At 42.6% G+C, this 11,068-nt stretch overlaps 3 protein-coding genes across 9 annotated transcripts in view; 2 read left to right on the forward strand and 1 right to left on the reverse strand.

Moving 5' to 3' along the window:
* Positions 1 to 468, forward strand: part of LOC134036566 (complement component C8 beta chain-like) — a 34,723-nt gene extending 34,255 nt beyond the window's left edge. Inside the window, exon 25 of the mRNA XM_062481564.1 lies at positions 47 to 468. Coding sequence (XP_062337548.1) covers positions 47 to 198 — 152 coding nt within the window. The 3' untranslated portion in view covers positions 199 to 468. The remainder of the gene's footprint in view (positions 1 to 46) is intronic.
* Positions 464 to 4,065, reverse strand: c8a (complement component 8, alpha polypeptide). The gene is made up of 11 exons (XM_062481398.1): positions 3,759 to 4,065; positions 3,552 to 3,657; positions 3,248 to 3,395; positions 2,999 to 3,146; positions 2,681 to 2,870; positions 2,401 to 2,583; positions 2,014 to 2,254; positions 1,673 to 1,804; positions 1,395 to 1,552; positions 935 to 1,160; positions 464 to 735 (listed from the first exon to the last, which is right to left on the reverse strand). Exons 1-11 carry the CDS (start codon positions 3,878 to 3,880, stop codon positions 587 to 589), a joined length of 1,803 nt encoding a protein of 600 aa, XP_062337382.1. The 5' UTR covers positions 3,881 to 4,065; the 3' UTR covers positions 464 to 586.
* On the forward strand, positions 4,057 to 11,052 carry si:ch211-188c16.1 (uncharacterized protein LOC562677 homolog). Of its 7 annotated transcripts, none has more exons than XR_009932419.1 (19): positions 4,057 to 4,680; positions 4,877 to 5,786; positions 5,968 to 6,165; positions 6,300 to 6,849; positions 6,956 to 7,071; positions 7,151 to 7,176; positions 7,262 to 7,302; positions 7,400 to 7,450; positions 7,530 to 7,662; positions 8,003 to 8,162; positions 8,277 to 8,400; positions 8,506 to 8,540; positions 8,807 to 8,873; positions 8,995 to 9,029; positions 9,221 to 9,287; positions 9,478 to 9,570; positions 9,719 to 9,967; positions 10,151 to 10,243; positions 10,476 to 11,052. XR_009932419.1 is itself a non-coding variant. In XM_062481392.1 (18 exons), exons 1-17 carry the CDS (start codon positions 4,668 to 4,670, stop codon positions 9,950 to 9,952), a joined length of 2,634 nt encoding a protein of 877 aa, XP_062337376.1. In that variant the 5' UTR covers positions 4,199 to 4,667; the 3' UTR covers positions 9,953 to 9,967; positions 10,151 to 11,052. The 7 variants fall into 7 exon arrangements, 1 of the variants encoding a protein (XP_062337376.1); XR_009932414.1 differs by having other exon boundaries at positions 4,059 to 4,676; XR_009932415.1 differs by having other exon boundaries at positions 4,194 to 4,676; positions 9,224 to 9,287.
* The last annotated feature ends 16 nt before the right edge of the window (positions 11,053 to 11,068 follow it).

An 11,068-nucleotide genomic window follows, 5' to 3' on the forward strand; every position in this document is an offset into this window, starting at 1 on the left:
CATCCTTTTGGTGGACTGACTATACATGTGACATTGACCCTGACAGAAATAGCCATAGATGGTAGCTGGAGCTGCTGGGGATCGTGGTCGTCCTGCAGTGGGAGGACGAAGTCCCGGACCCGCCAATGTAACAACCCAGCGCCTAGCCAAGATGGTGCGGCCTGCTGGGGCCTGGCGAATGAGTCATTCAACTGCTGATGAGTGTCCCCGCAGTTTTAAAAAACAGGACCTTCTGCAGGCTTTAACTTAAGCTGTTGAACAATGTCCCACACGTGGTAATGGTTAACCTAAGATTCCAAATAAAAAAGACGCAAAACTCCAAAATATCAAGTGTGTGACTTTTACTTTTTGTGACACTTTTTATGATAACAATTCTATTACCACAATGGTTCCTTGCCCATGTGCGCAAGAAATATCATCAGTGATCATTTAGGAGGCAACTCAAATCAATAAAAAGGCAACATTACAGCAGAGTTGTTTTTATTTAGGACAGTCATCACTATCACCATCAGAACTTGGCTTCCTAGGGTACAGATGTGCCTGGTATCTCTCGAATTCTTACATGGTTACACCCAGCACTGGCGGATTAGCAGTTTCGAGTCTGAGAGGGGGAGCCCAGGCAGGCGGCGCCCCTGTCTGGAGGAGGGTTGTTACAGGCCCGCGTACGGCTCATCTTCCCTGACTGGCAGGATGACCAGGAACTCCAGCAGCTCCAGGACCCGTCTGTGACAGAATCTATCAGAAGGTGAGACGTTGGTTTGTGGCGTTAATGTCACCAAATAAACACTGATCGTTTTTGTAATTCTATCAAAACTGCTTTTTTTCTCTCCCAATGGTACAATGTAAGAATGCTGTACATTTGATGAGAGGTTATTTGAAGTATTAACGACGGTAAGAGTGCTAATCTCCAAGTCAAACTCATTGAGGCCCTCACTTTTTCTGAGAGTCTCCTCGCAGGCATCTCCACTGTAACCCTGCTTGCAGAGACAGCTACATTTGGACTGTATGAATACAGGGATGCCATTGTACTTGCAGGGGGCACAGCGACAGGAGTTGAACTCCAGTAGATACGCGTCCAAGGCACTCCTCAGGTGGGCAATGCGATTGCCTGCTTGGGGTGCTGCTGTGCTTAAACGCACCAACTCATAGATGGGCATGAGCTGTGAAGTAGAGCAGGGGGGAGGGGTAAATAACTATTTGTAAATACGTTTATGCACTGGATTTGTCTTACCCCCTGTAATCAAACCAATGGATCAGTCTCATTAAGGCAACAGAAGCAGATAAGTATGAACTATACAGCTAATCTAAAGAACTAGAATGATGTTCATGGGATCAATCTCTGTAGCCTCTTTACGTTTTGTGTGTGTGGGTGACAGAGCTATACTTTCGTATACCTCGTAGTTGATAAGAGTAGGGTTGTACTTGAGCGTTTCCCCCCACTTCCTGTAGGTATCTGGATCCCGGATGAACAACAGGCCCCCAGTAGTCTCTGTTGTTCCCCCCTTTACCTCCGTGAATATGTCTTGAATAAAACTTGATTCCTTTTTGCGTACTGTGGTACAGTAAGAGATTAATAATTCAAGCTCTTTTTTTAGATAGACTACTTTCAAAAATGGACTTCTGGTGCAAATTCTGTAAGCAGACAAATATATATATGTCAAAATATTCAAACCTGAGTCAAATGTTCCATGGGAATGACAGACTTCTCCTCTCACTTTGAGTTCACCCTCCACATTTCCCCCCAGGGGACCAGCTAAGCCAAAAGAAGCACCAAGGCAGCCTGCGATGTCTAAACCATTTTTTTCTATGGAAAATATGAAAGGCAAAGGTTATCATAGACACTCAATAGAATTTTCTATAAGTAGAATACCTTCCTAAAGATAAGACATTTTGATAGCTCTTCCGACCCTTTCACTATTGGCACAGCTAAGAGCTAATAAGCTACTACACCGCAGACACAGACATTGTCGGAAATAAGCCTTTCTAGAATAAAAGAAATGCAATAAAAATTACCTATTTTTTCCATGGCTTTTTTGTCAGTGACTGCAACATATTCCAAGGTGCCTCCCATGGTCCCCTGGGTGACATAGTGTGTCCCGAAGGTGTTCAGGAATTGGGAGTACTGGCCAAAGTCATACTCTGTTGGAAGGTCTAGCAGTGCTGAGAGCATTCGCGTGCTGAGCATCAGACCAGAGCTGCGCATCTTGAACCTGGCCGTCTGCACCCTGGACACCAGCCTGACAAACCCCACATCCTGAGCATCGGAGAAGAGCCAAGAACATGTGATTCCAACGGAGTTACATCATACGTCGGCTGGATGGACAGTTTTAGTTCTTTTTCTCCCCAGAGTATACTTCCATCTGAACAGCAGCTGTCAACTGTTGATTTGCATGGATTTACCTTGCTGGCATACTGTGTCAGATTTTTTAGCATCTTGACACCTAGGCTTGCTGATACTCCCACTTCCACATACTGCACTCCAACGGTTACCCCAACGTGGCCTGAATCATCTGTTTTCATCGCTTTTATTAATTGAGACATGTCTTCGTAGTACTCATTGGAACCTTCTGAAGTGGCCTGAGCCTATGATAACACAAAACACACAATAAATGTTCTGATAGATTCATACAAAGAGACTAACAGAGCACTTGGTTTCTGATAAAGCAGGAATATGCTGTACCAAAAAACGGTAACTATGATAATTGTAGGGTTTCCGATAGTTTTTCTCGTCTTCATTGTAACTGAGATTTTCACAGAATGATTCATATTTGAATTTCCTCCATTCCCCATTGTAGACATATTCGCAGAGTCCACCAAAGTACTCTGGGTCAAGAGCGTTTTCAACAAAATCTCCTTGCAAGATATTATAGCTGAAACAAATCAAACAAAAGGATATTCTAGTAGACTGTATACAGTTTACGGTATATCAATTTGCAGTATTTATTCATCCACACTTGAAGGTGTTCTTTTCCAGATGCTTCTATTCATTACGTCTTACCCTTGGGAACCTTTTTTAGCTCCAGGGATGGGTATGAGTGTGGAACATTTGTCCTCTCTTATCTTAACCTCTCCACAGTCAGCCTCATCACTCCAGTCATCACAGTCATCTTCACCGTTACAGCGAAGATCATTGCTGATGCAGCGATCTGAGGAAAGATAGAGCATAGACACAGTCATTCATTTGCACACATGCACACACCCAGCAGCAGGATTTGGTTCTACTGAAAAAGCTAGTTCAGTAACTTGCCTGATTCGCTGCATCCAAAACCGTTTTCACAAAAGTCTGGCACCATACACTTTTCCTTTGTTTCTGGACAGTTCAGCATCTCCCACTGAACTCCAAGACATGCACTCCCACCAAACTGAGAGGGTTTCTCCAAGTTGCGAAAACGATGCTGGCATGGAGGACCATATGCTCTTTAGATCATATACAAAGCCCTCTGAGGTCATATACATTTTTGTATGTTCGGGAAGTCATGTAAATAAATATTGGACAGGACTAATTAAAGTCAATATTAATGAAATGGGACTCTGAAATGGGTCAAATTCACCTGCTTAACTGTGCAAGAGTTACAAGAACTCCATGATGACCACCTTTGCATCACACAGTCGATGGGATCTGGTCTGCTGATATCTCTGGATACTCTTAATGACCCTCTGATAAATAAAAATCCTTAAGAATTCAAATGAATCATAACAGCCCAGTTGGATTCAATAAAGTGGGATCTATGTTTATGTAACTGGAGTGCTAGGCTTACCTGTTTTCAGTTGAGTTCCAATGGTTCTTTATCGACTCCACAAAGAATATAAGAGATAGCAGGATATAAAACCCCAAAAGGCCACACATTAGTTTATTGCCCATATTGAAGATGATTATCATCCTCGCTGGACGTTTTCTGATACTAAAATATCATGCACTTCTTGTCATCCTGGAGAACAGTTAGTAGCAGTGTCACTGACCACAAGACTAGGGTGAATTATTAATTGAAGGTAAACATAGTTGGCTACAGTTGTTGAGAAATGCATTCCCGTAATGATCACAGCCCTTTGCTCATCGATCCGCCCCCGCTCCACAGTAGAGATCAATTCTAGAACGTGGTCAGCTTCATTGGTGCAGGTAGTCAGGCTCATGGGATCAGGTGTTTTACCAGCTGAAATTATGGTGTTCTGTAGGCTACAATAGAAGTGGAAAATACTTTGAAGCAGTAATTATATGTAAACTATAATTGCTGTTTTAAAAGGTGACAACAGGGATAGTGTGTGAACATTGTGATCTTCGGTGTCTGAGTTCGGACGTCTGCACTCATTGTTAAACAGAGTGTAGAAACTGATTTGCAATTCTAAATCAGTACATACATTTCGCTCACTTAAAATACAATATAAACTATAATCTTTAAATATTACGTGAAAAGAGCACAAGCGCGACCGTGACAATTATAAAAGCTTCATAACCCGCCCCCATCACTGCGTGAGGTTGCGTGCGCGGGTGTTTAGAGGCGGTATCTTACAATTGTTTGCATTTTAGAGGTAAATACCCGACACGATAGTCAGCTAACAGCAAATCATTTGATCTAGGGCCTGCAACACCGCCGACATGATTTAGTGATATCTGAAGAATGAATGCGTAAAAGACGTCGAATGTCAATGGATAAAAACGAAAAGTAAAAATGGAGCAAGTAAGTGAGTTCTGGAATTGCCTACTAGCTAGAGTTTGCAGTTCCGATTGGTAAATGATCCACGTGATTTTGCGGAATTCCACCTTTGTCATGTTATGAAAATAGTTATGGATTTAAGTCATACAACATACACTACATGAAATAATATGTAGGCTTTTTTATACTGTAAAACAGCTTTATTTGTATTTGTTGGTAATCAGGACGGACCAATTAACTTTAGAGCTCTAAGGGCAAAGTTTCAAGAGGAAGCAGCTCTGGCCCAATCCATGAACAGACCTGCTATTGCTCAGAAGCCAATACGCCTACCACCCCCTGGAGGTCACTGTGGACCTCTGGTGACCTCCATGCATTCGGCAGTGGAGAACAAGACACCTGTGGTCCCCCGGGTCATTTTTAGGGATGGAACCAAAGGTTTTCTGGGCAAACGCCCCATCTCTTTCCCCCCACACTTCCTTCGCACCTCCCCTCCACAACAGAATGTTGGATTGGAGAGCACATCGAAGCAGTCCTTCAGAGACAGACACATGCCTCTAGTGCTGCCTGTACTGCCTAAAGAGAAGAAAACTGACACAGACTATTTAGAAGGAGCACCGCACCCAATGAAGGGCAACAAGAGGGACATTCTGCTTCCCTTCAATTCGACCAAAGCCTTTAATGTTGTTGAGGAAACAAGCAAAGATCAAGTATGTGCTGAGCCTACCACCAAAACTCTGGGGGAGGAGAAACAGAAAACAGAAGATGGAGTCTCTCCTCATGGGGACCGTTCCACCACAGAAAGGCCACCTTCCAGTCCAGACCAGACCGTCACCCCCCCGTTTGCTGATCCAGGTGGGGACTCTTTACCTGGGGCTGGGGGAACCCAGTTCTTCGACCAACTGTACTCACTGGAGAAAGTTAGGAAAAGGTTTTTGCCCCGGAAACTTTTGTTGTCTACTCGGTCTAAGAGCTTGCGGTCCAATGGAGTCCTCCTCCCAGAGAGTAACTCTGTTGTGACGGGGAAACATCCTGAGGCGGAACTCCCTCACCCTCATCCAGTCTGTCTCCCACACATTGCCTTTGTTGCCGCCCGTCCTTTTTCAAAGATGAACGGCTATTCACACAGTAAGATAGGTAAGAATACTGCTGCATTGTCCATTTTATAAACATTTCAGTATACATTGTACCTTTTGTCACAGTGTTTGATTCATACTTTTGGCAGCTTATTTTTGTATTTTTAAGTCGGCGAGTTTGGTTACAATGGTATCAAGTAGTTCTACTTCCGTAAAGTCACTTTTTTCTGCTGTGCCTGTAGGACGAGAAACTACTTTCAAAAGACAGTCTTCCCGGGATCCTGTGGCTCTTCTGCCTGTGATGTCTCATGAACCTCCCCCTCAACCTCCAAGAAAGCCTCTACCTGTCTTGGCCTGTTCAGAGTATTTACCAGTGAAGCCTCCAAGACCACCATGCGTAGATCTCAGCCAATACCAGCTAACCACGGCTATGGACAAAGGTACATTACTGTATATATATTTTTTTTTATTGTGTTCTTGTTTGGCAAAATGATTGGCTTTAATTTCAGTCATCTGTAATGGCATGTCATATTGACGTTGTTAATGCTGAGCATATGTTTGTATCTGCTTTCAGAAATTCCACCAGAAGTTGAGCATGTTGCATTTCACAAATCTGAGCCCAAGGAGTCATCTATCATCAAGCCTGATCTTCATGCTCCAGAATTTCCAGACTTTGAAAATTCAGAGGTGGAAAATATAGAAGACACCACTCTTGGTATAACTTCTCTGGAATTTGAGTCCAAAGATCATGGAAGCCCTGAAATTCCAGCTCCACTTGGCTTTGGAATTCTAGATTTTGAAGACTTGCCGGTGTGTGAGACTTTGGAACTGGCAAGTTTAGATCTGCAGGCATTGAGCCTTAACAACTACAACTTGATGTGTCCAGATCCTCCAATCCTGCCAGAACCTCCATTCCTCCATGACACTGAAATCCTTCCTAAACCTTTGGTTCTTCCACATTCACCAGTCCTTGAGGTCGAGGTTAAAAATGAGGCATTCCCATCTCCTGTTCTAGAGCCTGAAATGGTTGGCGCTGAGCTTGTGTCTGATGAGCCTTCAGCCACTGAGTCATCAGATCATGGTTCAGAGCATGTCTTGATTGGGCAAGTTCAACCACAGCCAAAATGAGCGGCATGAAACTTGCGAGATTTCCTCATGTTGTTCTTTTATCACATGAAAGATGTCAGTTGAGTTCACCACTAATATTCACCCTTGTTCTGCCTTCTGTAGTGTCTGTCAAGAAGAGAATTACTACGAAGCCTGTAACAATGTGTACGAGGATGTTGAAAACATCAACAAGTTCATCACCGGTCAGAACTCCCGCAAGCGCAGAAGCAGTCCAAAGAGTAAGCAAGGCAACAAGTCATTCACTCCCAGTACGAAATGTGTTACTTAATCTCACCCAGCATTTTACTTATTTCATAGATCCATATGCTGTTTCCCATCCAGAGGTAAAGTGAATTGTATAATTTTGAGGTTTGAATTATATTTGTTGATAACTTTCAGTTTTTTTTTTCTTGCCCTTTTTGTTTGAAGAAGGAAGAACTTCGCATGAATCTTCGGCCTCGGCATGCACGGTATGGTAGTTCTCAGCAATGGTCCTTCGTTCTATCTTTGACAATAAACAGGCAGGATTTTGAGTTGCTGATACTATGATCTACTGCCACTTTACAGGTCTAGTATTCCTAGACAACACAGTCTTTCAAATCATGCACATGTACACAGGTGAGTGTCATCTCTACCGCAGCTGTTTAATTACTAAACATGATGTGTAGGCTGCTGTTGAAAAGTATAATCTTTTTAGTAAAGAGCGACATTGTCTTGAGAACCATGATGACAAAGAGCAGAAGAAGAAAGAGAAGCACCGTCTTGAAAAGGAGAGGAAGGAACTAAAGGAGAGGGAAAAGAAAGAAAATGAAATGAAGAAGAAGTTCAAAGTAAGAATACCGCTCCAGCAGGTCTAAGAAATGCTTTCATTTACTTTTCCCCAATAGAAATGTTTCCATGTCTGCTTATCTAAGGGTCATAAGACAATTTCTGGTTTTAGTTTGTAGGTTTAGACCTATCTTATTGAGCAACATGATTTGAACGAAGATCATTTTGTAGTCTTGGCAATCATTCACCTATACCAGTTGTTTTGGATTATTTCATTCAAAAACATCGCCTTACAACTTCTGTCTCCAATGTGGCCTCCATTTTGGGTTCTACGCTTTTATTAGAATTTTCAAAACCATAGATAAACATTGTCCACTGTGATCTGCGTCTTCTGTCTTCTAGATAACTGGGAAGGAGGAGCCTTTGTACCACGCTAAGGTAATGGTGGCTAGTAAGGTCCGCAAGAACGACCTGCTGGTGAAGAGCGGTGAAACAGTCAGCATCATCCGAACCACCAGCTGTCCCAAAGGCAAATGGCTGGCCAGAGACAACAACCACAAGTGTACGTTTGAGAAGCATAGGTTACTTTTTTTCTGGAAAGACATGGATGTGTGTTATGGCATTCCACAGTTATATAGTTCGGTGATCTCCTTCTTGTCACACTTGGACTTTCCAGATGGCTACATATCAGTGATGAATGTGGAGCTGAATATAAAGGAAATGTTGGAACTGGGGAAGAAGGCCTCTCAGGCTGCAGGAAGAGCTGCTCCAGAAGGAGATAGCATCAGCATCGAGAGCAGGTGCCCCCTGCACTCCTCCACATCTCACCTGCACGACATGTTTGCACTGCCTTAAACTTGTTTTTGTTTGTAACCAGGTTCTCGCTCTCCTTCTATGCTTCACAGATCTTTTAATCATCCCCCCTTGCACACTAGCAGTTGTGAGTCCTCTTCATTATGCCAGCGTATTTGCATCAATGTCCAAAACACTTCCAAAGAACAGAAGCACCTTGAAGATGAGCCCACACTTGGAAAGCACTATGCGGCATATCATTTTAATAACATCAATCTTAATCATCTGTTGGCCATATGAACATGTTATTTTGATTTTGAAGGAATTCTTCGCAGTGTATTGTTACTCAGTCAGACCTCAGTTTTAAACATGTGTTTCATGCTTTTTCTAATGTCCTCAATGTGTTTCACTCAGTCACAGATGACAGTGAGGAGTGGACAGGTGAGGATGAGACCCTGTCCATTTCCAACACTGAAAGCCGGTAAGACTTAAAACACTGGGGGGGGGGGGGGGGGGGGGGCTAGAAGAGAGGATGAAACGGCGTTAAATAAATAAGATGAATGAGAACTGATTTGAACGCAGCCATGCTCTCGTTTCCACAGCACTCACAACCGGACCATCTCCATGCCTGAGATGCGTGAGTACCGCATTTGACCTTCTTTTGAAGTGGAAGATTTGTTTTTTATGCTTTACATATCAAGCTGACTTTCAGGCATTTCTTAAATGGTTGACATGGAAGATGAAGCAGGTGGATGTTTTTATGTGCCTGTAAGATTACTTCCTTCCTAATCTCTAATTTTCTCTCTCGTTCCTCTGTTTTCCTGCTGGTAGTCTCTGCCCATGCCAGTGCCCAGCATATTGTCAGTGATCCCATCCTTGAGGACCAACATACACAGTAAGTCTAAATACATATTCATTTTGGCCATGATCATTAAAAAAAAACGTATTCTGAAATTATCCTTTATATTCCACATGATATGGTGTGATTGATGGTTTAGCCAATATTGTATGACATAGGATGATTAGTTATGCAAAAAAAAAAAAGATGTTGTCAGTCAGTCTCTACATCCCAATGCTACAACCAGACATGAGGCTCTCCAGAAGTTAGCCGTCTTCTTTCAGCACAAAAAAGACAACTTCAGTGACCTTGCCGAAAATGGAGAGCAAACCTGCACAAAGTACAGTCGTGTTTTCTCTTTACTTTGCTTAGTATCTGTGTTGCTTTAACAGAGACCTGATCATAAGGTCGGTTGCCACTTTTCATTATTTCATACTGTGTCGTTTTGTGTTCCTGTTTCCTATTTTAACCAATTTTCTAACACGAAGCAAAAACCCAAGTAAGTCCACATCACTGATTGTTCTGTGTGTATGTCACCGTTTGGTGTGCACACGCTTGCATGCACTCAAACACGGCACACTCAAATGGTTCTAAGTCAGTCTTCATTGGGTGAGGGATGCGGCACATACTGTATGAAATCCTATTTGATCATTTATGGTGTATGTAAAGATGAGTCATGCAGTCTGCTCCTGTCCTTCTACAGGTTTCCCATTTGCTGTTGAAGAACTGACTTACTTGTGAGTGTTGCGTGTGCTGTCTCAGTGGGTGGACTGAGCCGTGTTATATAGAAGTTTTGTTTAGACAGTTGTAAGACGAAATGCATCTTGTATAGCACCAGGTGTAGATCTCTCCTTTCAGACATGATACTGTTTCAAACTGACCAAGACTGATGCTCCCCATGTTACCCTGTCCTGTACCAGGGATCAGGAGGTTGACTTCCCTGTGGATGTGGCACTCCTCCCCCCTCCAGAGCTCTATGCAGACACTCTATGATTATTGGCAACTAGTCTGAGGTACAGGATGCCTGTTTAGTACTCATCAGGAAACTCGTCACTTGATATCGCCTACTATTTCTCTATACACAAACAAAATCATGACATTGCAAATGGTAGTCCCATTCAACTGTGTTTTGGACTACATCCTGTGTTCTTGTTCAGGGTTCTAATCAACAGTTAAATCATCTGGTGTCAAAAGAGAACACAGAACTGAAGTCTTACTATTGCCTGACATCTGTTTCTTCCCTAGAGCTTCACAAAGGCAGAGCCAGTGATGCAAGTAGGCTAAACCGTACACACACACAGATCCCTCTCTCTCTACCTCAGTAATGTATAGTACCCCAGTGATGTATAGATGCTTCTTTATCATTAAAGATGAACACTTTCTTTGGTAAGATAAGATGTTCACAACGCTATGAGGAAGGTCTTTCCAGAATGTTCTGTGTGATTGATAGTAACTTTGTAGTCCTACCTGTGATGTACTTGACATGATGTCTTTGGGAGTAATATTAGCTATTGTGAACTGTAAACCTGTGGTTTTCTCCAGTGTTAAAGATTTGTTTTGTGTGTTTCTGGATGTTTGGTGAAGTTATCCTAGTAGTATTTTCAGTTGTACTGTTCTACACAGTTGTCTTGCCTCCAGTAGTGGGTCCCTGTTCATGCACAATGAGATTTACCTGCACTATACTGTATAAGGACCAGTGTTTCGTCACCATTCACTAGCACCTTGGTGGAATTGTTAGCCTACATGTTTTGTGGATTGTTGGATTGATAACATTTTCTGAGCTCTCTAGTACTTAAGTGTCGATTTCAATAAATTCGTTTAATCAACTAAAATCGTAA

Source organism: Osmerus eperlanus, chromosome 16 (genome assembly GCF_963692335.1).
Source record: "Osmerus eperlanus chromosome 16, fOsmEpe2.1, whole genome shotgun sequence".
Taxonomy (NCBI): Eukaryota; Metazoa; Chordata; class Actinopteri; order Osmeriformes; family Osmeridae; genus Osmerus; species Osmerus eperlanus.